General features: G+C 52.6%; 7 protein-coding genes across 7 annotated transcripts; 3 read left to right on the top strand and 4 right to left on the bottom strand.

Moving 5' to 3' along the window:
- Positions 1–1,127: 1,127 nt before the first annotated feature.
- Positions 1,128–2,706, top strand: CTHT_0000600 (putative aspartate protein; the record flags this gene model as incomplete). The annotated part of the gene is made up of 4 exons (XM_006690551.1): positions 1,128–1,232; positions 1,376–1,385; positions 1,475–1,525; positions 1,607–2,706. 4 exons carry the CDS (start codon positions 1,128–1,130, stop codon positions 2,704–2,706), a joined length of 1,266 nt encoding a protein of 421 aa, XP_006690614.1.
- A 391-nt stretch (positions 2,707–3,097) lies between these two features.
- On the bottom strand, positions 3,098–3,541 carry CTHT_0000610 (uncharacterized protein; the record flags this gene model as incomplete). Its single annotated transcript, XM_006690552.1, has 1 exon — positions 3,098–3,541. The coding sequence occupies one exon, from the start codon at positions 3,539–3,541 to the stop codon at positions 3,098–3,100; it is 444 nt and encodes a 147-aa protein (XP_006690615.1).
- A 1,154-nt stretch (positions 3,542–4,695) lies between these two features.
- On the top strand, positions 4,696–5,406 carry CTHT_0000620 (mitochondrial 54S ribosomal protein bL28m; the record flags this gene model as incomplete). The annotated part of the gene is made up of 1 exon (XM_006690553.1): positions 4,696–5,406. One exon carries the CDS (start codon positions 4,696–4,698, stop codon positions 5,404–5,406), a length of 711 nt encoding a protein of 236 aa, XP_006690616.1.
- A 495-nt stretch (positions 5,407–5,901) lies between these two features.
- CTHT_0000630 (putative tryptophan protein) lies at positions 5,902–8,256 on the bottom strand (the record flags this gene model as incomplete). Its single annotated transcript, XM_006690554.1, has 4 exons — positions 5,902–7,576; positions 7,650–7,882; positions 7,951–8,109; positions 8,209–8,256. 4 exons carry the CDS (start codon positions 8,254–8,256, stop codon positions 5,902–5,904), a joined length of 2,115 nt encoding a protein of 704 aa, XP_006690617.1.
- An 838-nt stretch (positions 8,257–9,094) lies between these two features.
- CTHT_0000640 (uncharacterized protein) lies at positions 9,095–11,257 on the bottom strand (the record flags this gene model as incomplete). Its single annotated transcript, XM_006690555.1, has 1 exon — positions 9,095–11,257. The coding sequence occupies one exon, from the start codon at positions 11,255–11,257 to the stop codon at positions 9,095–9,097; it is 2,163 nt and encodes a 720-aa protein (XP_006690618.1).
- Positions 11,258–14,063: 2,806 nt separating this feature from the next.
- CTHT_0000650 (ATP-dependent RNA helicase-like protein) lies at positions 14,064–15,846 on the bottom strand (the record flags this gene model as incomplete). Its single annotated transcript, XM_006690556.1, has 3 exons — positions 14,064–14,995; positions 15,054–15,152; positions 15,207–15,846. 3 exons carry the CDS (start codon positions 15,844–15,846, stop codon positions 14,064–14,066), a joined length of 1,671 nt encoding a protein of 556 aa, XP_006690619.1.
- Positions 15,847–17,901: 2,055 nt separating this feature from the next.
- Positions 17,902–19,435, top strand: CTHT_0000660 (fructose-2,6-bisphosphatase-like protein; the record flags this gene model as incomplete). Its single annotated transcript, XM_006690557.1, has 4 exons — positions 17,902–18,007; positions 18,084–18,676; positions 18,737–18,850; positions 18,914–19,435. The coding sequence occupies 4 exons, from the start codon at positions 17,902–17,904 to the stop codon at positions 19,433–19,435; spliced, it is 1,335 nt and encodes a 444-aa protein (XP_006690620.1).
- Between the last annotated feature and the right edge of the window lie 134 nt (positions 19,436–19,569).

Consider the following 19,569-nt stretch of genomic DNA (forward strand, 5'->3'; position numbering starts at 1 on the left):
AGATATCGAGGACTGGCTTCAACTGCTGACTAGCACCCCAGCAATTGACAGCTTTGATGTTTGTTGATAGGGTGAGTTCAGGAGACAATCTCACACTTCCTTTCCTTGAAGCTTTGACCAAATTACTTATCATCGTTCCCTGGTCGTGTCCCTTGGAACAAACGTATAAGCATCCTGGATCATTGGGTTCGAGGGACTTTAAGAGAAGTCCTTGACCTCTGGCAAACTAACTCCCAATGACAGGGTCTACAAGTAAACCTTCTACAGCTACCTGTGGATTGCAATAATGCTTTCGGAACTTGCTAACACCGTGCATTCAGTGCAAGCCACACAGGTCTAGCAGCGAGAATACCTAGGTAGTAGAGCGTTTCAAGCAGCCCACCGAGACAAAGAGGTTGAAGTTGTCAAGTTTCTTTGCCAGACGTTTTCGGAAATCCGAACCCTGACATCATCATCAGATGATCAGGATGTTGGTGAGGTTCCAGATTGTCAAACGTTTGAGGAAGCAAATTTACTTGGCGCTTCGCTCCATGTGACGTTCCCAGGGGCCAAATCCATTCTTCGCAGTTCTTAACAGAAGCCATCGTATGTGGGCCACACAGACTCACTGGGAAACGAGGGCTGACAGAACTGGATCCAGCAAGTGTCCTTAACCGTATAAACATGTTTTTGTAGATTTCGAGAGGGCTTGCAGCAGGCGAGAAAAGTGCAGTAATGTGTGGTAATGCGATGGGAGCGATGGTGTGACGGGACAGGGTAGTTAATGTTAGGTAAGCGAGAACCAAGTTCGGCCGAGGTCGGTGTGTGCAGGAAGCCTTCCCGCGGTCGCTGTTCTGTGCATTTTGCCAATTGGCCAACCATGGGCGCTCAAAACTTTTTCGCCCCACCTCGAGCAGGCGAGCGCCAACGCTGCTCTCCACAAGGCAAATCGCGGGGTCGCTGCACACAAGGAGGGACACTGCTCGCTCTTCTGCCCGCCACCAGCCAGATTTGATCTACACCCTGTGACTCGACTACCTCTAACTCTCCCAGGTCGGAGCTCTGTTGCGCAGGTCCTCGAACTCTTGAGCTTCTTCCCCCATCTATCGAATCCCCAAGTTTCTGTCGCGCTTTTCCCATCAGCAAAGATGCTTTCCTCGGTCAGACTTATCTCGCGGCGGGTGGCGGTGTCCCGCAACCTGACCGCCCTGCGCGCCGCCTCCACCTGGGCCAATGTTCCCCAGGGTCCTCCTGTACGTTTCAAGATAGTTCGAATACGTCGTCTGTACGCGTGCAACCAGACTAACGTACTCTTCGAAAGGATGTATGTGTTTCCGGCGACTCCGAGCTCTCCTTTGCACTGGCTTGCTGACCTCAATGTCTCGGCTGTGTCCAGGCCATTCTCGGTATGCGCTCCCTTGCCCGTTCTCACTAAGACGATGGTTTGACAGTTTGTGGCCTGGAGGCACTTTGGAGCTGACATTTGCTTGTGCAGGTATCACAGAAGCCTTCAAGGCCGACAAGTTCGAAAAGAAGATCAACCTCGGTTCGTTGCACCACATCGTCTTCTTCTAACAGGCTCTGACCCACAGGCGCAACAACTGACGCGTGCCTTTTTTTGTTCCAGGTGTTGGTGCCTATCGCGATGATGCTGGCAAGCCCTATGTTCTACCATCGGTGCGCAAGGCTGAGGAGAAGGTGATTTCGGCTCGCCTGAACAAAGAGTACGCTCCCATTACGGGTCTTCCCGAGTTCACCAAGGCCGCTGCTGTACTCGCCTACGGCAAGAACAGCTCGGCTCTTGACCGTCTGGCCATCACCCAGTCCATCTCGGGTACTGGTGCTCTGCGCATTGGCGCTGCCTTCCTCGCCCGCTTCTACCCCGGCGAGAAGACCATTTACATTCCCACCCCCTCGTGGGCCAACCACGTCAATGTCTTCACGGATGCCGGCCTCAAGGTCGAGAAGTATACCTATTACAACAAGGATACCATCAGCCTTGACTTTGAGGGCTTGATTGCGGACATCAAGAAGGCCCCCAACGGCAGCATGTTCCTGTTCCACGCCTGCGCCCACAACCCTACTGGTGTCGACCCGACTCCTGAGCAGTGGAAGCAAATCGAGGCCGCCGTGAAGGAGAAGGGCCACTTCGCCTTCTTCGACATGGCCTACCAGGGCTTCGCCAGCGGCGACATCCACAAGGATGCCTTCGCGGTGCGCTACTTCGTTGAGCAGGGCCACAACATCTGTCTGGCCCAGTCGTTCGCCAAGAACATGGGCCTGTACGGCGAGCGCATCGGTGCTTTCTCCATCGTGTGTGAGAGCGCAGAGGAGAGCAAACGTGTTGACTCGCAGATCAAGATATTGGTCCGCCCCATGTACTCCAACCCCCCGATCCACGGCGCCCGCATCGCTGCCGAGATCCTCAATACGCCCGAGCTGTACGAGCAATGGCTCGTTGAGGTTAAGGGCATGGCCGATCGCATCATCAAGATGCGCGCCCTGCTCAAGGAGAACCTGGAGAAGCTCGGTTCTAAGCATGACTGGAGTCACATCACCAGTCAGATTGGCATGTTTGCCTACACCGGCCTGACTCCGGAGCAGATGGACAAGCTTGCCAAGGAGCACAGCGTCTACGCCACCCGTGACGGTCGCATTTCCGTTGCTGGCATCACTAGCGACAACGTTGGCCGTCTTGCTGAGGCTATCTTCAAAGTTAAGGGCTAAAACTCGGTCCCTAAGAGAAAAGGATAGATGGGCATGGAGTAGGGAGAATGGGTAGGCTGGTTGGAGTATCGGGACGGTGGAGGTTCCTTTCCTGCGTACTGTGCATCTGCGAGCTGTATCTATCGTACCGGATCGAATCCTTTGTCATGTACAACATTTAGGGGGTAAGTTGTGCATATATACAGGTCAGGGAGACAGAAGCGATCGCATGTGAATGACTTGAGGAAAGTGATTAATCTCAAAACAGCTTGTCAACTGCTATCGAGGGGGTCTCTGAGGCATCATCCGAGAGACTGGGCCTATGCCATTTTCAAGCGTGTCAAGCCTCCTCTCACCTTGTCCAATTGCCGTTCCATCTCCTTGTAGATCCTGATCATTTCCTTAGTTACCTTTATTTGTTACCGCCGAGGGCAGTTGTTGTTTCTTCGATACCTTCTGCATGTTTGTCTGTCCTCCCTTCATCGCCTTCATCATCAATCACAACTCCAAACTCTTCAAGCTGAACCAGCAGAGCACGAATGCTCTCTGACAATCTCGATTTTGCATCACGCAGATGTGCCGCATAATTTGCTAGAGCCTGCGCCGTCTCTGGTGTGTAGGTGTCGCGCCTGGCCATCCCCAGTGCTATCTCTGCCTCTGCTTGTTGGCGCTGCGCCGCCAGTGCCGCCTCGGTCGCACGGAACTCGAGACTACGCGCTATCGGGCCATGCTTTGCTTCTAGGACGCGAAGTAACTGAGCTAGAACTGTGGTTTGTTGCTGGAAGAGGGAAGCAAGAGAAGAGACGACCGCAAGCCGGGCGCGAGTGAGTTCAAGTTTGCGCTCGGCTACCGTCATTACGAGGGTTGAGACATGATGTTTGAGGTTTGGGATTGTGCGATGGACAAAGGATGGATTTGTTGAGGGGTTGGCGATGCAAGCTAGCTGAACGGCAGCTGACAGGAGGGTCGTGGAGACGAGGTTGGCGAGTTGGGGAAGGTGGGTAGGAAAGTCGGAGAATGGGGGATTAGAAAGCAAAAGGGTAGTTGAATCGGGAAAAAGATTGTTATTTGATTCAAGGAGGGGGGGGAGAAGGGTGAGGAGTTCGGCAAATTGGGGGGTCAGTTCGGCAGGTTCTGTTGATGTGTCTGAGATCGGCGCTGTTTGGCTGAGTGTTCGCGATCGTCTGCCCAGCGGTGGTGCTGAGACTGGTTTGGACTGTAGTGACTGCGGGTTGGCAGTTGATATTGCATGCGTAAGCAATTGCTCCTTCGCAACTTGCAATCGACGTTTATTAAGTTCCTGGCGACACAGACAGCTCAATACGATCAGCTTCCACCGTTTTCACCACCCGCACCATTGAGATGGAGAACTAACATCTTTCACCCGTGAACGGTCGGCAGCATCGAAGTCATTCTTGGTTGTTCCATCCTGATTTATTATTGATGTCGTGAGTGTCGAATAGAGCACAGCAAATTGGGGGTTACTTTGCAGCACGGGGTCCTCGATTGGAGGAAGCATCGTGATGATAATGGGGGTGAATCGACCACGAAGGTCCGCGTCTCCAACGAGGGGCCGCAGGGCAGTTTGCGCATCGAAGTTGGCCAACCCCACCAAAACAGGTCCGCAAAAACACGAGACCCACTTCTTGGCTGCCCCGCACCTGGCAGCTGCCTTGCTTGAGTGCTGACAGCTGTCAGGCCAGACTTCCGAAATTTTGAGCTCGAACGAAACGACAGCCCGTCGTCAATGGAGAGCTTTAGGACCAAGGTCGGTTGCGGGACAGACGAACAAGTCTCCCATCAATTCTCGCAGAGATCCAGAAAAGGCCGTCCAGGTCGACCAAGAGCTTCACGAGTCCCGCAATTGGCCAATACGACAACTGCAGCATCAATTTTCTATTCATCGCCTCAAACCGCTTGACACCCCACGCAGCACTCATCAGTCGAACGATGCCGTCAACAACCTCCCTTCAATTTTGCTTGCGGGTAGCTGCGAGGCCAACAATTGCCATGATTTCGCCAGCACCGACCGCGCCCCTCACACACCTTCTGACCAGGCTGGCTGTCACATTCTTCAGTACAACGCCTGCGGCTCCCTACAAGCAGCCTAGCGTTCCCGGCTCCGACATCCCGATCCCTTCCCCGACGGCCAAAATGCCCGAGATCCCGGACTACCCGTACGGCCCGCGGCAAGTCTACAAGCAGTCGAACACGGGCCTCTACGGCTCCCAGCGTATCCGCTTCGGCAACAACGTCTCAGAGAAGTTTGAGATCAAGACGCGGCGCGCGTGGCGGCCCAACGTACAGCACAAGCGGTTGTGGTCCGATTCCCTGGGTGTATTTGTGCGCACGCGCGTAACGACGCGGGTGTTGCGCACCATCGACAAGGTTGGTGGTCTCGACAACTACTTGTTGGGCCACAAGGCGCAGCGCATCAAGGACCTTGGCCCCTGGGGATGGCGCCTGCGCTGGCGCATCATGCAAACGCCTGCGATCCGCGAGCGGTTGGCCAAGGAGCGTGCGGCACTGGGGCTGCCACCAAAGGAGGACGTCGGGGAGTGGATTAAGGTTGAGGGTAGTCAGGTCGCTCGGGATGCTCTCATTGCCGAGGTCGATAAAAAGCTACAGGAGGATGGTGTGTTTGAGCTCTCTAACGAGGCTTCGGCAGGCCCGAGCGAACAAGACATCTTTATGAAGGAGCAGAAACCTCGGACACAGTAATGGGGGGATGGGACATGAATTCTTGTACCATATATGTATATTTTGATGCGCGCTGTGTCATTTGTTAGAGCTGGTGTCAATGGATAAAGATTTCTGTTTGCTCCGGTCTTGTGAAGATTATGCGCCACTTCAGAACGGCTAGGCGAATTGGCCGCATCGGTTAGCTTGCTTGCAAAACGGTACATTATCTCTTGCCGTGTCTGCCATCCTACGCTTTAATCACAAAGCAGTGGGTACGAAATGGCAGCCAAAAGTAGGCAGCTTTATGCTCTATTTTACGAAATCTATTCGCTGATATGTCGATAATAATGTGATAGAGATCTGGTCCAAATTCCAGATACATGCTGCCCCGGATCAAGTAACTGCTCACGTCTTCGCCAAAAGAGTACTCCGTCATACCACAACAAAGCCCATGGCAGATCAGAATCGAAAAACAGGAAAAACCGTCAAGCTAAATGCGAAATGCACGTATCTGTACAGATTCGACGGACAAGTTTAGAATCGGAGATCCCAGCCGATCTGCGGGCCAATCTTGGGTAACTCCTCGGCGACGTGCTGCACATCCTTATCACCACGTCCACTGAGACAGACAACGATGTTTTGGTCCTTGCGCATGGTCTTGGCCAGCTCAATGGCACCATAGATACCGTGAGACGACTCCAGGGCGGGAATGATACCTTCAAGCTGGCTCATCAGGCGGAAGCCAATGAAGGCTTGGGCATCAGTGGCGGCAATGAACTGAGCACGCCCAGTATCCTTCCAGTGGGACAGCTCGGGACCAACACCTGGATAGTCAAGACCAGCTGAGACGGAGTGTGTCTCGTCGATCTGCCCATGCTCGTTTTGCAGGACATAGGTACGGACACCATGAAGAACGCCCTTAGAGCCAGCTGTGAGCGTGGCACTGTGGCGGTTCGTCTCGATGCCGTCACCGCCAGCCTCCACACCGAGCAGCTTGACGCTGGGCTCGCTGCTGAAGGGATAGAACATGCCCACCGCATTGCTACCGCCGCCAACACATGCCACCACCGCATCTGGCAGTTTGCCGCACTGCTCAAGCATTTGAGCCTTGGTCTCGTTACCAATGACAGACTGGAATGTGCGGACGATAGTCGGGAAAGGATGCGGGCCGATGGCCGAACCGATGATATAGTGAGTGTCCTCGAGGTTGACGACCCAGGCACGAAGGGCCTCATTGACGGCATCACGAAGAGTGCGGCTGCCAGCCTCAACGGGAACAACCTTGGCACCCAGAAGCCTCATGCGGAAGACATTGAGGGCTTGCCTACGAACATCCTCTGCGCCCATATAGATGGTACACTCCATACCGAACTTAGCACAGACTGTAGCTGTCGCGACACCGTGCTGGCCAGCGCCAGTCTCGGCAATGATCTTGGTCTTGCCGAGACGGCGAGCAAGAAGCAGCTGGCCCAAAGCGTTGTTGATCTTATGAGAACCTGTATGGTTCAGGTCCTCACGCTTCAGCCAGATCGTGGCGCCACCAGCGTACTCTGACAAGCGCTCAGCCTTATGCAGATGGCCGGGGCGACCCATCCAGTGGTAGTAGGAACGGTACTCTTCCCAGAAGTTTGGATCATCCTTGATTTTGTTGAAACCTTCTTCAAGCTCTGAAAGGCAATCCATCAACGACTCAGGGACATACTGTCCGCCAAACTCGCCAAAACGCTCTGGAAGCCTGCCATGCATAGAAGCAAGCTGCGCGACAAGATCTTCGGCTTCACCATCGCCAGCGACGCCATCAACAGAGGCATCAGCGCTGTTCTGATCCGCACCAGACGCGCTCTCCTCAGCAGCAGGGTTGCGGCCACAGAGGTAAGAGCAGAACTCCTGAACAGCCTTGTACTTTTCGTTTTCAGCGGCCTTCTGGAGGGTTGTGACAATCATGCTGCCAACGACGACGCCATCGGCAATGTTGGAGACAGAGAGGAAATGATCATGAGTGCTGACACCGAATCCGACAGCGGCAGGCTTGTCGCCACTGTACTTCTTGACGCGGGCAAGAAGGTCGGGAAGGTGAGCATTGAGGGTTCCAAGGGCGCCGGTGACACCCTGGCGCGAGACGACGTAGATGAACGAATCAGCCAGCTGACAGAGAATGCGCATACGGGCATCCGATGTAGCCGGAGCAATGAGAGGAACATAGGACAGGCTGGACAAAAACCAATGGTTAGCTAGAAAAGCACACACACCCAGGTATTAGGTTGGCGTGATTCCGGACATACCCTCCCTTGGTGCACAGACGGCGGAAAGAGACTGCCTCTTCGGGCGGCAAGTCAACGATGATAAAGCCGTTAACTCCAGCTTCCTTGCAGTCATTGATCAGGCGCTCCTCGCCGTAGTTTAGCAGAGGGTTGTAGTAGCCCATCATCAGGATGGGGGCGCGAAGGCCCAGCTTGCGGGCGTTCCGCACCATCTGGAGGGTAGTTTGAATAGTAACACCATTTTGAAGAGCGACCTGGAGCCAGAGAACCTGGTGTTAGCACCCTGTTATAGGGCAGTGGTATATGAGGTAGAGTGACTAACGGTGTTGGCAGTCTGGATGGTCGGGCCATCGGCAATGGGATCAGTGAAGGGAACACCGAGCTCAATTACATCGGCACCGCCCTTTTCCATAGCAAGGAGAACATGAGGAGTGTCCTCAATCTTCGGGAAGCCGGCAGTGACATAGGTAACGAGCGCAGCCTGCAATGAGGGTCTTTATCAGCCATTGTGCGCTCCCACACTAGGGACAGAATCGACAGTATTGAACTCAGGCGAATGCGGGGCACACAGAATGCTTACCCGGCCCTCGGCCTTGCAGCGCTGGAAAGTCCGCTTGATGGCCTCCATAATGGCTGGTTCAGGTCAATTGGGTCAGTCCGAGCTTGGTCTTTTCCAGCGACTGTAAGCACAAAAGAGAGGATGCAAGCGGCCAAGTTGAGGTTGGCTCCAGACCTTTTTGATGTTGGATGAACTACTCCAAGGGAGCTCACTGTTCCGGACTGAGCAGGCGAGGGGCACGCCCACCATGAGTCAGCGGATCCCACTTTTGTTTTGGATTCGTCGCCTCAACAGCAGGGGCAAGCGGAAACACCGATCGCGGCGGGCCCACCTGCCCAATGCGGCTGCGGATGGAACCTGCAGGCCCAGACTGCGGGACCGGACCTGAGAAGCGAATGGTGGTTGTGGGGAAGCCAGAAAAAACTTCTTGACGTGGTTTGACACAGCTCGCACTGTTGGCAACTTGCATAAAAAGTCACAACTGTCAATCACTTCCATGCGTACTTGGTACGCTGAAAGAATAAACAAGCAAAATATTTACTGGATGCATATTTTCTTTAAATATCAATTATATACAGGTTATTACACGATTCCTGCAGGGTCTGAACGATCTGTTGTAATCCGTATGATGCAGACGCTCTAGTCTAGCGAGATGCTGCCGTCTACGAGAACCTGAAAATGCGACGACTTCGAACACACGCGATGCGCCCAGCCCAAACCAGGCCAGCCGATTGATGGGTATATTCTGCTAAAGAGAAACGAAAATAAAAGCAGAAAAGAAGGGATCTGATTTGAAACTTGTTTCATTCCATCCTCCAACTCAGATCGGCGTGTAACTCGGGGGTGAGACTGCGAAGCCGTAGTTTTCGGATGAGTCCCGTCGCTGGTATTGACGATCAGAAGGCCTCTAGCGATCTGAGTCTTGGACCTCCGGGTGGCCGTTCTTTTGGGCAAGAGACAGCCATCTCGCCGACTCCGACCGACCACTCTTCACACTGCCTGTGTGGGCATAGTACCCAGCTCCTGGTGTCCAACCACTGGTGGACATCGAGTTCCCGTCAGAGTCGCTAGCACCGACATCCTTCAGGCCATATTCTTGTCCGCCTTCACCCCGTGTTTTGTCCCTCTTAACTGCGTTTGCCATGGCCCAGAGGATGCCAATGAGCACAACAATGATGTAAACAAGCAAGAGAGCTGTCGAGATAAGTGCCTCCTCCACAATGCTCTGGCGGAGCTTGTCGATAACTCTGTTAACCGCTGCGGTGATCTCGTCCGTTGTAACGGTAGAGGGAGAGGCGAGGAAACTTGTGAGGTCGCTATCGCCACTAACACTATCATTGGCGCCTCGCGAGAAGACATCTTCCGCGAACAGTGGGAGTGTTACATGGGCGTGATCATGCACCCATGTGAGACCCTTCTGAACAGCGTCGATCTTCCTCCCAATCAAGCATCCCACGAGATCCTTGGCTGTCTGCAGCAGTACCGTATCTTTGAACGCAGAATTGAGGCCCTTGTCAATCTCGTTGTCGAAAGTGGTTAGAGTGTTGTTGACCGCCGATGTCGCCTCCTGAACCCAGCCAAACAGATCATTGTTGATGTCGTCCTGGAGCTTGAGGATAACACCGTTGGCTTCGTTTGACCAATCCGTGGAGACTCGTTGAAGTGTTGTGACGACCTGGCCGGTAAAATCGCCAACCTTGGTGGAAAGGGCTGGCACTTCTTTCTGGAGCAGCTGGAGGATGATATATTGACAGAAACAAGAGAAGAACCCCGCCAGAGCGAGGGAAAGAACGAAAAGGGCCGGTAACGAGGTTGTGTAAGCCCATGCCCACCGGATCAAGATGATGTACTTGCGCTTAGAAGTGATGAAGGAAGCAATCCGAATGCCAAACCGGGACGTCATGGGTCGAGAAATCATGTAAACTGCATCCATTGGGTCGTAGACATGCTCGCTGAGACCTTTGGCGCGCTCCATTTGTCTGCGCCAGCGGCGAATCTCGAGCCATCCCATCGCCACAATTGCCGCAACAGCCAGCAAAGGAACGATGACTAAGAAAGCAATCTTGGCCTTCGCAACAATCTCGGCAAGAGAATCGAAGAAGTCATTGAGGAAGGTGTTGTCGGAGCAAAAAGACAGGGCCTTCTTCTGAGCTACGGGGAAAACAGAGTCGTCAAACTTGTAGTTTCCAAATGTGCTGTTTATCTGCTTCTTCAGAGTGTCGAAGGGAATTGCGATAGCATCTTTTGTGAGATTTTCGATCTGGTCAAAAGTGGGAATCTTCTGGTTCAACGTCTTGATGTCTTTGACAAGATCGTCACTGCTGATCTTAATGTTCTTAAGGTCGGCTAGTGGCTTTTTGACGGTGGAGAGGTCGGGCATGTCGAGATCAAGCCAGTCCTTAACGCTCTTGCCTAGAACTTTCGTGCTTTCAATACTCTCCAAGAAGTTCTCAGCAGGATCTATGATCTTCTCAATCTGACTGGTGAGGCCGCTGACAGCATTGTTCATGAGCTTGGTAGCACCTTCAACAACCTTGACTGCGACATCCAGACCTCCGTGAATCAGGGCGGTAACCACGCAAACAAACGTGCCAACATACATGTTGATGATGAAGAAGAGGAGGTTTTCGACACCTGTCAAGATCATGATGAGGACTTTAACCAAGCCAGAGACAGCTTTGGTGATGCCCTCAGAAGCGAGAGAGTTGACACCGACTGAAAGGTAGTGTGGCATAGAAGCCATGGCACTACCGATATCTTCCACCTTGCTGCATGCCGAAAGAGCTTTCACTTTAGCATCTGCGATGTTGTCGTCGAGGCTGCCAGAGAGGAGCAAGACGCGGACGAGAACCAGGATCAGCAAAACCGTCCAGCGGTTGAACCAGAGCTGGGAAAGCCGCGCCCGAAGGCCAAGATAAGGGGTAATCGACGGAGCCGTATTCACATGATCGGGAAGCTGGACGCTGGAGCTACTGGAAGGGTCGCTATGGATCGGAATTGTCCGCCAGTCATTTGGATTCAAGCTTGACGGAACTGGGGGCACGGCCCCCAACTTTTCGTGGAAAACCATGATAATAAGGCTTGATGAGAAGCGTTTAACTGACTTGTTGGGTAAAGAACAAACTGCTATGGATTATCGAAAATGTTGGCGATAACAGAAAGTAGACCAGCTACTGATGATGCCGCCGGAAGAGTATTAGGAGCAAACAACAGAGAACGAGGCGTTGTAAGAAAAAAGAGAGAATAATGAACAAAGCCGTTTCACAATTGATTCATGGTTATTCAATGAAGCTGTGCATCAAAGACAAGCGAAAGGTGGGGGGTATAAAGAGAATAGCAGGGTCAATAGGAAAAGGATGGAACAATAGAGGTGAAATACTGTGGGAGACCGAGAGGCAGCCATAACAAAAGCATCAAACACCGCCGTAATAAGCAAGCAGCACATGACTTGGGCTAAATATTGGAGGACAAAGATAGAAGCATGCTCATTCTTTGTCTTGGTGCTTCAAGGGCACAGCTGCGTTGACAGGTCATGGGTCGTTGGTGGGCGCTTGTTGCTTAGCGCCGACTGCCTCGCAGCCAGTCGTTGTGCCACGCCGGGGTCTGTGAATGACTGCGCGGTTACCCAAACGCCAAAGCTGTCAGTCGCGTAGTACTGATGGCAGGAAACAAATTGCCACAAGGGGAATCCGATCGGACACTTTCTGGCTCCCTTATCTCGATCTGTGGATGATGCATTTGTCGGCCATGCATTGCAGGCATCGCAAGTCGGTCAAGCGAGCATCAGATGAAGCACATGGGTAGGTCAACCTGCTTGAAGTGGCAGGACCCGCAGGGAACAATATGCTCTGGGCAGCACCATCGTGGCATGCGGAAACCATAACAGTACGAGTTTTCAATGGGGCAATCATCTAGTGGGGCAACGCTGGATGGAGAATGGCAAGGTTAACACTGCGGTCACCAGTTCATCGGCAGCGGGTTTGGTTTGTCGGTGGGAGAACTCCAGATGATGCGCTCTTGCTGGCCCAGCGTTGAAACGCCAAAATGCCAAGCCTGGCCCCCTCCCTCGGGAGTTGAAGTTCAGGGGTTTGGCGACGCTGATTGGCTCTACAATGCTGGCGGCTCCCATAGTTGCTGCGATCCTGGGCTTCCGAGAGAGAACCGTAGCGCCCTATCTCCAACCAGCTTCCTCTCCAGTCCATTAATCCACATTTGCGCGTCTCAGTCGATCCCGTGGTCCATGATACTGACATTCAAATCTGCCATAGCAACTAACGATTCTGCACTTCAACTGAGAATTAATACTACACACGCCCCAAACAGTCAACACCATTAGTTCTCCTCGCTAGAGTCCCAAGCTTAATCAGAGGTTGGCATTTATCCCAAGCCGTTACGATCCGAACAAATTTGTTGTTGCTCCTGTCCAAATCTCATGCCATCATGCCGACAACTTTCCCGACTTCTTTGCTGTCCATGTAGCAATTGAATCCATCAGCGGTTGTGACAGCGCATCGTACATCTTCAACCCAACGTTCCTCAGTCTACTTCTTACCTCATCCATCCCAAACGAGTTGAACCCTTGTTTAATATAGACGGCACAACGCTGTAAATGGTGGCTCTTGTCACCTTTTATATCAGAGAGCTTGATATGGACAAAACCGAACCATAAAAGACGTGCTCCTGCTCAATGCGTCCATATATGTGTGCTCCACGCTCTTTGCAGGTGTAGCGCTGGATTAGGGTTGACAAATCAACAATGTAGCTTTTCAGCATTGGCCGTGACCGAGAGTTTGTTCCGGGTGACCACACCTACGATGGACAAAAGTATGCTCTCGGGCTTCCAGCATTTGGAATGCCCACATGCGTGGTTGTGGGCGACATTGCTGTTAGTGTCACCTCCACTCAGTCATTATCGGATAAACAGTAGGGTTTGCCTCCAGCAGAGGCAGCATCACCCTTGGTGATACCATTGTCCATCAGGGGATGAAGAGAAGGTGCCATGTTGTCGGTTCCCATGAATAAGAATTATGACCCGAAACTGGATCAACAACCTGTGCAGCGGCAGGCTGATGGACGAGAAAGTAAGCTTTCTGTGTGGCTGGCATGAAGGCCATTGAACTAAGGCATGTGTCTTTATATGAATTGTAGTTCATGCATCACTTGGTTTGCCTTCAAAGCTTCCCGTCACGGCTATTGATCAAATCCTTATATACCCAATATCTCACCGGCCGCAATCGTCCCACTGCTTCTTGGTGATCCAAAACCCCCCGATCTTCTCTCGCCTGTGGTGAAACATCCTGGCCGGTAAATTCACAAGCCAATTGCTTGGTTTGTAGTTGATGGTATTTTGCAATTGTCATGGGGACCTCTTTGCTAGTTTGCCGGATCTCTTGTCCCACACCTCTTGATAGCTGCCAAACCTTTGATGCTCTGGACCTGAGTGCCAATTCTATGGGGGTTACTTACAAATTTCGAAGGTAACAGGGTTTAACAATTGGGTGCTGGAAGGCCGAGATCTTGAAAGTTATCAATTACATAATCACGATTACATAGCATGATGGCCTTGGTCTAAGACGCGCCATGCAAACGGGGAGGAGATATACTGGCAGCAACCGACGTTGCTGATTAGAACTAGACGGGTATGAAATCCACACTATTCTTTTGACGCCGTAACTCCCAACTGTGATAAGTGCAAGAGACCAACACCCCTGCTACACCCTGTAGGCCCAAACATCCTATTTCTTATACCGACCACCTTGACGTGGTTGACTGCCATAGGCTCTCCTCCCTTGGGGTTTTTTGTCACGACTCAAGCTTGCGGAGAGCGTGATATCAACTCTAGGAGGGGTAGAAAAGCCGAAGCTCTGATCAAGCAGTTAGCCAAATGTGTTGGGCTGAGGATCCGGGATGTCACCGACCTTCGCAACTTTAACTAAATCCAGCTTGTGGACATCGAAGACACTGCGCAGACTGTGGGAAGCGTAGGCGTGGATGTACGACCGGTAGCCCTCTTTGGCGCTCTGATTCAGATAATAGTTGGTGCTGATGAGCTTCTCAAGCTGGGACTGCACATTGAGGATCTTGTTCTTGGGGAAGTCGTATTCGACGACAGGCACCTTCGCAGCCTTAAGGTGCGCCAGAAAACCGAGCTCACAAGGCTGCAGGAAAAGAAGCGAACGACCTTTACCATTGTTGCCACGGGCTGTCCGACCGACGCGGTGGATATAGTCGCGCGGATCATCCGGAGGGTCGAACTGAACAATCCAATCAACTTGAGGAATATCGAGACCACGGGCTGCGACGTCCGTGCAAATGAGAGTTCCAGACTTGGCGTTGCAGAACTCGAAGAATGTGTTGGTTCTCTTCTGCTGCTTCTGCTTGCCATGAAGGTCAAGAACCGGCAAGTCGATGTACTGCAGTAGCTCACTGTAATACTTAACCGAGTTGCATGACGAGAAGAAGACAATGATCTTCTTCTTAGCCATTTTCTTAAGGAACGAGAAAAGCAGGAGGAAGCGCTTGTCAGCCTCGACCACAACATAACCCTGCTCCAGACCCTCAACTGTGCTGTACTTCTTTTCTTCGTCGACATTGATGTAGAGGGGCCCGGGGCGCAGTGAGATGCGCGCCAAGTCCTCGACCTTGGTTGTCTGAGTAGCAGAAAAGAGCATGGTTTGACGGTCCTCCTTGGGCAGAATCTTGACAATCTGGCGCATTTCATCCTCGAAACCTATTTCCAAAATGCGGTCTGCCTCGTCGATGATCAGCGACTTGAGGTTCTTGAAGACGAAAGGGGTATTTTGCAAGTCTGTAACCGACAAGGTCAACATATAGGAATGGTAAGAAGGGTTGTTGTGATCACTCACGATCGAGTAGGCGACCAGGAGTGGCAATGAGGAGGTTGACGCCTTTCCCCAGCTTCTCTGCCTCAGCGCGACGGTTGGCCCCACCAATGACAACACCATCTGTGCAATTGAAGTCAGCAGTGTGTCAACTTTACGAGGGGGCACACTGCGTACAGGTTTGCGAATGATACTTCATCAGCTCGCGCGCAACGCCGAAGATCTGAAGGGCTAGCTCGCGGGTAGGTGTCACCACGATAGCGCCAGTACCGTTTCTGGGCTTGAAACGCAGTGAGCTAAGCATTTCAACAGCCGGAATGAGGAAGGCAAGAGTCTTGCCGGAACCTGTCTTTGCCGCGCCCAGGACGTCCTTGCCGGCAAGCGCAGGAGGAATGGCTCGCCGTTGAATTTCAGTCATCTTAGTGAATCCCATCTCGGCGATTGCCTTCGTTGTCTTCTCGGAAAGGTTCAGCTCTGAGAACTCTTGAGCATTTGTAGGAGGTGGGAGAAGGTTGTCGTTCTTGGGGACATCCTCCAAATCGGTGCCGTTCTCGGGCCTGGAACCGTCTTCATCCTGATGAGCGACCTTCTCATCAAAGCTGCCATCATCAGAGACAGCGTCCTCGCCATCGCTATCAACCTGATCAGGTTCATGTTGGCCGTCGCTGTTGCCGCTCTCTGAATCGCTCGTCTCTCTCTCCTCAGGAGTAGGATCCCGCTTCAGCTTTTTGAACTTTGAGGGCTTGGCAACAGCCTCATCAGGCTTCGGCCCCTTCGAATCCTTGAATTTTCTCTTTTTGCTGGATTCGGACGCCATGTTGATGGTTGCACGGCGCAAAAGTTCGATGCTGGATGCCACGACGCTGCGATGTTGATTTTTTTTACCCACCCATCGTTATCAGTGGATTGATAGCAGGTGGGCCAAGGCCTCTCGGTACAATTATTCTCCCGGTTCCGGCGGGGTCTGATGGCTTGGCGTCTGTTCCTGATGCCATATGCAGCTAGATGAGGGTCAGGAGCCACACTTCCTCACCCAGCTTACCTAATATCCCAGCTGATTGATGCATCTTAACTTGCCTGGCACGTTGGACTTGTCAAGCACTGTTAGCATACAACCCCTATCTGGATCAGTTTTCAGCAGTTTGGCCACTAGGCCATAGAATCTGTCATTACAGGATAGCTGAATGTTTCTGTACATGGCTGACAACTCACAGCATGCTTTGTTCTGGCTCATCATTGTCAAGCAAGCCGATGTGCCACCCACTTTTCTACGTTCCCTCTAAGCAACCACATACATTTGATGAAACCAGCGGACTGCCCATTATGACTTCCTAGCCACCTTAGGCCACCTATACCTGACATCCATCGCCAGCCTCACTTGACAGTTGCTGGTCATGTGAACCAATCGCTACTGACACATCACAGATGCGGCGCGGCCCGTCTATTGCACTTGCGAGTTGTAGATTTAGTGAACAAGCGTAATTGCTAGCCAATGATCCGCTCTGAATCCTGGGAAAGTACTTGCATGGTTCACTGTTCAGTGGCTGGTGTATGTGTCACGTGAGGCCGACTTCAAATACTGTGCAGGTCGTGATCACCAGTCCAGTAGAGGTTAAAACCGCAACGCTGAACAAGTTTGATAGTGCCGAAGTTCCCCCCCCCCCACATTCCCTATCAGTCTAGCAGGAGAAACAGAGAGCCAAGAAGCAGAAAGCCCATGATTTGCGTGACACGCGCGTAGCCAGGGGTATTGCACTGGGCTTTGCTGGTCAGCTGGTACAGCTGAATGCTAGGCTTTTTGCTTGGCATTTGTGCTGGAAAGACGTAAAGAACGACAAAGATTGACACAATTCTCCGGCAGAAAGTCCAATTGGTGGGTTGACACTAATTGACAACCTACTTGGGGCTGGGCAGCGTCCAGAAAAACGACCTGAATATTCCTGAGAGTTCAGCCACACATCAATGCCCACCTGGTTCCGGTTTCTGCCGGCTGTGGTAATGTGGGGTTTGACTGTCAAGGAAGCCTGCCGCATCAAAGGGATCCTGGGAACAGCATATCTCAGCTTCCGTTGCTTCTGGGAACAAGTAGCTAGAACAGGCTGAATTGGTTGCAATGGGCAGATCCAAGTTTGCTGATTCACAAAGAGCAAGGACAGGTGATCTGAAAAGGAAAACTAGCATATCACACAACTGCGACCCCGCTTTCTTGGAAGAGCCAACCCACTCGATCTCCGGACGGTTCTGCACGGTGGGGCACCCTGATGGTTGACTCCTGGTTGGATTGGCCAGCGCAGCTTTGAGCCTCTCTGCAGACCCGCCGACTGTGTGGGGCAAGACGGCCAGGAGATCAGGATCTTGCCCCTTGGACCACCCGAAATGGCATCCTGGGAATTCCGATGCTCTGGAAGCTCATCAATGACAGCCGACCCAACGTCCCGTCACAGCGTTTCTGATTTTGGATGACCGCGTCTCCCCCAGGTTTTCTGCACACTTTTGCACTTTGATTTTTTTTGCTATCTCTCTCTCTGTGCTTTCCTGTTCGCCAGTTCAATGCTAGCACACTTTGCAGCCCTAACTTGCAGCAGCATCTTGTAGCAGGAGCGGTAGGAGTGACGTCTACCTACCTAACCCTGTCGGTGGTCTGGTGCTAGGATTTTGTACCACTTAAAACAAGGGGACTTGCCGCCTTTTGCCCCACGACACCTCACGCCATCTCCTGGCTGTTGCTACAAAACTGTTGCCTCGGCCAACAGGACAACATCTAGGTCGTCTCTTGTACTCAGCTGCACACTCTTTTCCCTAGTAACCCACCTGCTTTCATTTCCTCCCTTAATTCCCAGATCACCGCCGCTCAGGTTGCCCTTTCGCAGCCATGGCGCCCAGGATGAATGGCGTGGGCATCATGCCCGAGGACACTCGTATCTGTGTTGTCATGGTTGGCTTACCCGCCCGAGGGAAGAGCTACATTGCGCAAAAGGGTGAGATACCCCGGCTTTGTCGGCCCATTTACTCGCCACTAGGCATGTCGTTGCTAACTTGGCTTTCATTTTCCAGCCCAGCGGTACCTGAAATGGCTTTCCATTCCTGCAAAGACCTTCAATGTTGGCAACTACCGACGGAATGATGCCCCTCATCCGTCGGCCGACTTCTTCGATACCAATAACCCTGAAGGCGAGCGCAAGCGCCGTGCTGCTGCCGAGGCAGCTGTGTCAGACATGCTCAAGTGGTTCAAAGAGGAGGGCGGCGTCGTGGGCATCCTCGACGCTACAAACAGCACAAAAGAGCGCCGCAAATGGGTGCTCGACAAGGTTGGCCGCGAGGGGATTGAAGTCTTGTTTGTGGAATCCAAGTGCGACGACGAAGAATTGATCATGGCCAACATCCGCGACGTTAAGACCAGCAGCCCCGATTATGTTGGCCAGGATCCGGAGAAAGCCGCGCAGGATTTCCGAGAGCGGATTCGTCATTACGAAAAGGTCTACAAGTCCATCAATGAGGATGGTGATGAGGACGATCTTACCTACCTCAAGATCATGAACGTTGGTCGAAAGGTTTTCATCAACCGTATCCAGGACTACCTGCAAAGCCGCATCGTTTACTTCCTCATGAACCTGCACATCCGCCCGCGCTCTGTTTGGCTGTCTCGCGTAAGGTTCTCCATGTACTAGCCTCTGTGCAACTGACCAACTAACCCATCTCTTTACCAGCATGGCGAATCCGTCCTCAACCTCGAGGGCCGTATTGGCGGGGACTCCGAGCTATCCCATCGTGGTGAAGAGTACGCTCGCAAGCTTCCCGAGCTGGTCCGTGAGTCTGTCGGTGTAAGTGTCTTACCGCAGCCCCATTATTGTAACGTTCGCAATTAACATGCTCTTGATGAGCAGGATGATCGTCCTCTGACGGTCTGGACGTCCACCCTTAAACGCACCATCGCCACAGCTCGCTACCTCCCGAAGCATTACAACCAGCTGCAGTGGAAGGCGCTCGACGAGCTCGATGCCGGCGTCTGTGACGGCATGACCTACCAGGAGATCGCTGACCGCTATCCCGAGGACTTTCAGGCGCGCGACGAGGATAAGTACAACTACCGTTACCGCGGCGGGGAGAGCTACCGCGACGTTGTAATCCGCCTGGAGCCCATTATTATGGAACTTGAGCGCAGCGAGGACATCCTCATCATCTCACACCAAGCTGTCATTCGCTGCATCTACGCCTACTTCATGCAGAAGTCGCAGGAAGAAAGCCCCTGGGTCCCCGTCCCGCTGCATACCCTCATCAAGCTTACCCCTCGTGCATACGGCACCGAGGTGCAGACTTACAAAGCTAACATCAAAGCGGTCAGCACCTGGCGCGGCAAGGGGAGCACGGCGAAGCATGAAGACCCTGCCCCCGACGGCGGCATCTAAGATGTCTCTTGCCCTAATGTCTTGCCTTAGTGCCCTCCGAACATACTGGGCACTTGTTACTTGGCATGCATCTAAGCTGTTGATGATGTTTGGTTTTTTTACTTTGTCTACCGCACTTGATATGCGTTAAAAGC

The sequence above is a fragment of the Thermochaetoides thermophila genome, assembly GCF_000221225.1.
Source record: "Thermochaetoides thermophila DSM 1495 unplaced genomic scaffold scf7180000011806, whole genome shotgun sequence".
Lineage (NCBI taxonomy): Eukaryota > Fungi > Ascomycota > Sordariomycetes > Sordariales > Chaetomiaceae > Thermochaetoides > Thermochaetoides thermophila.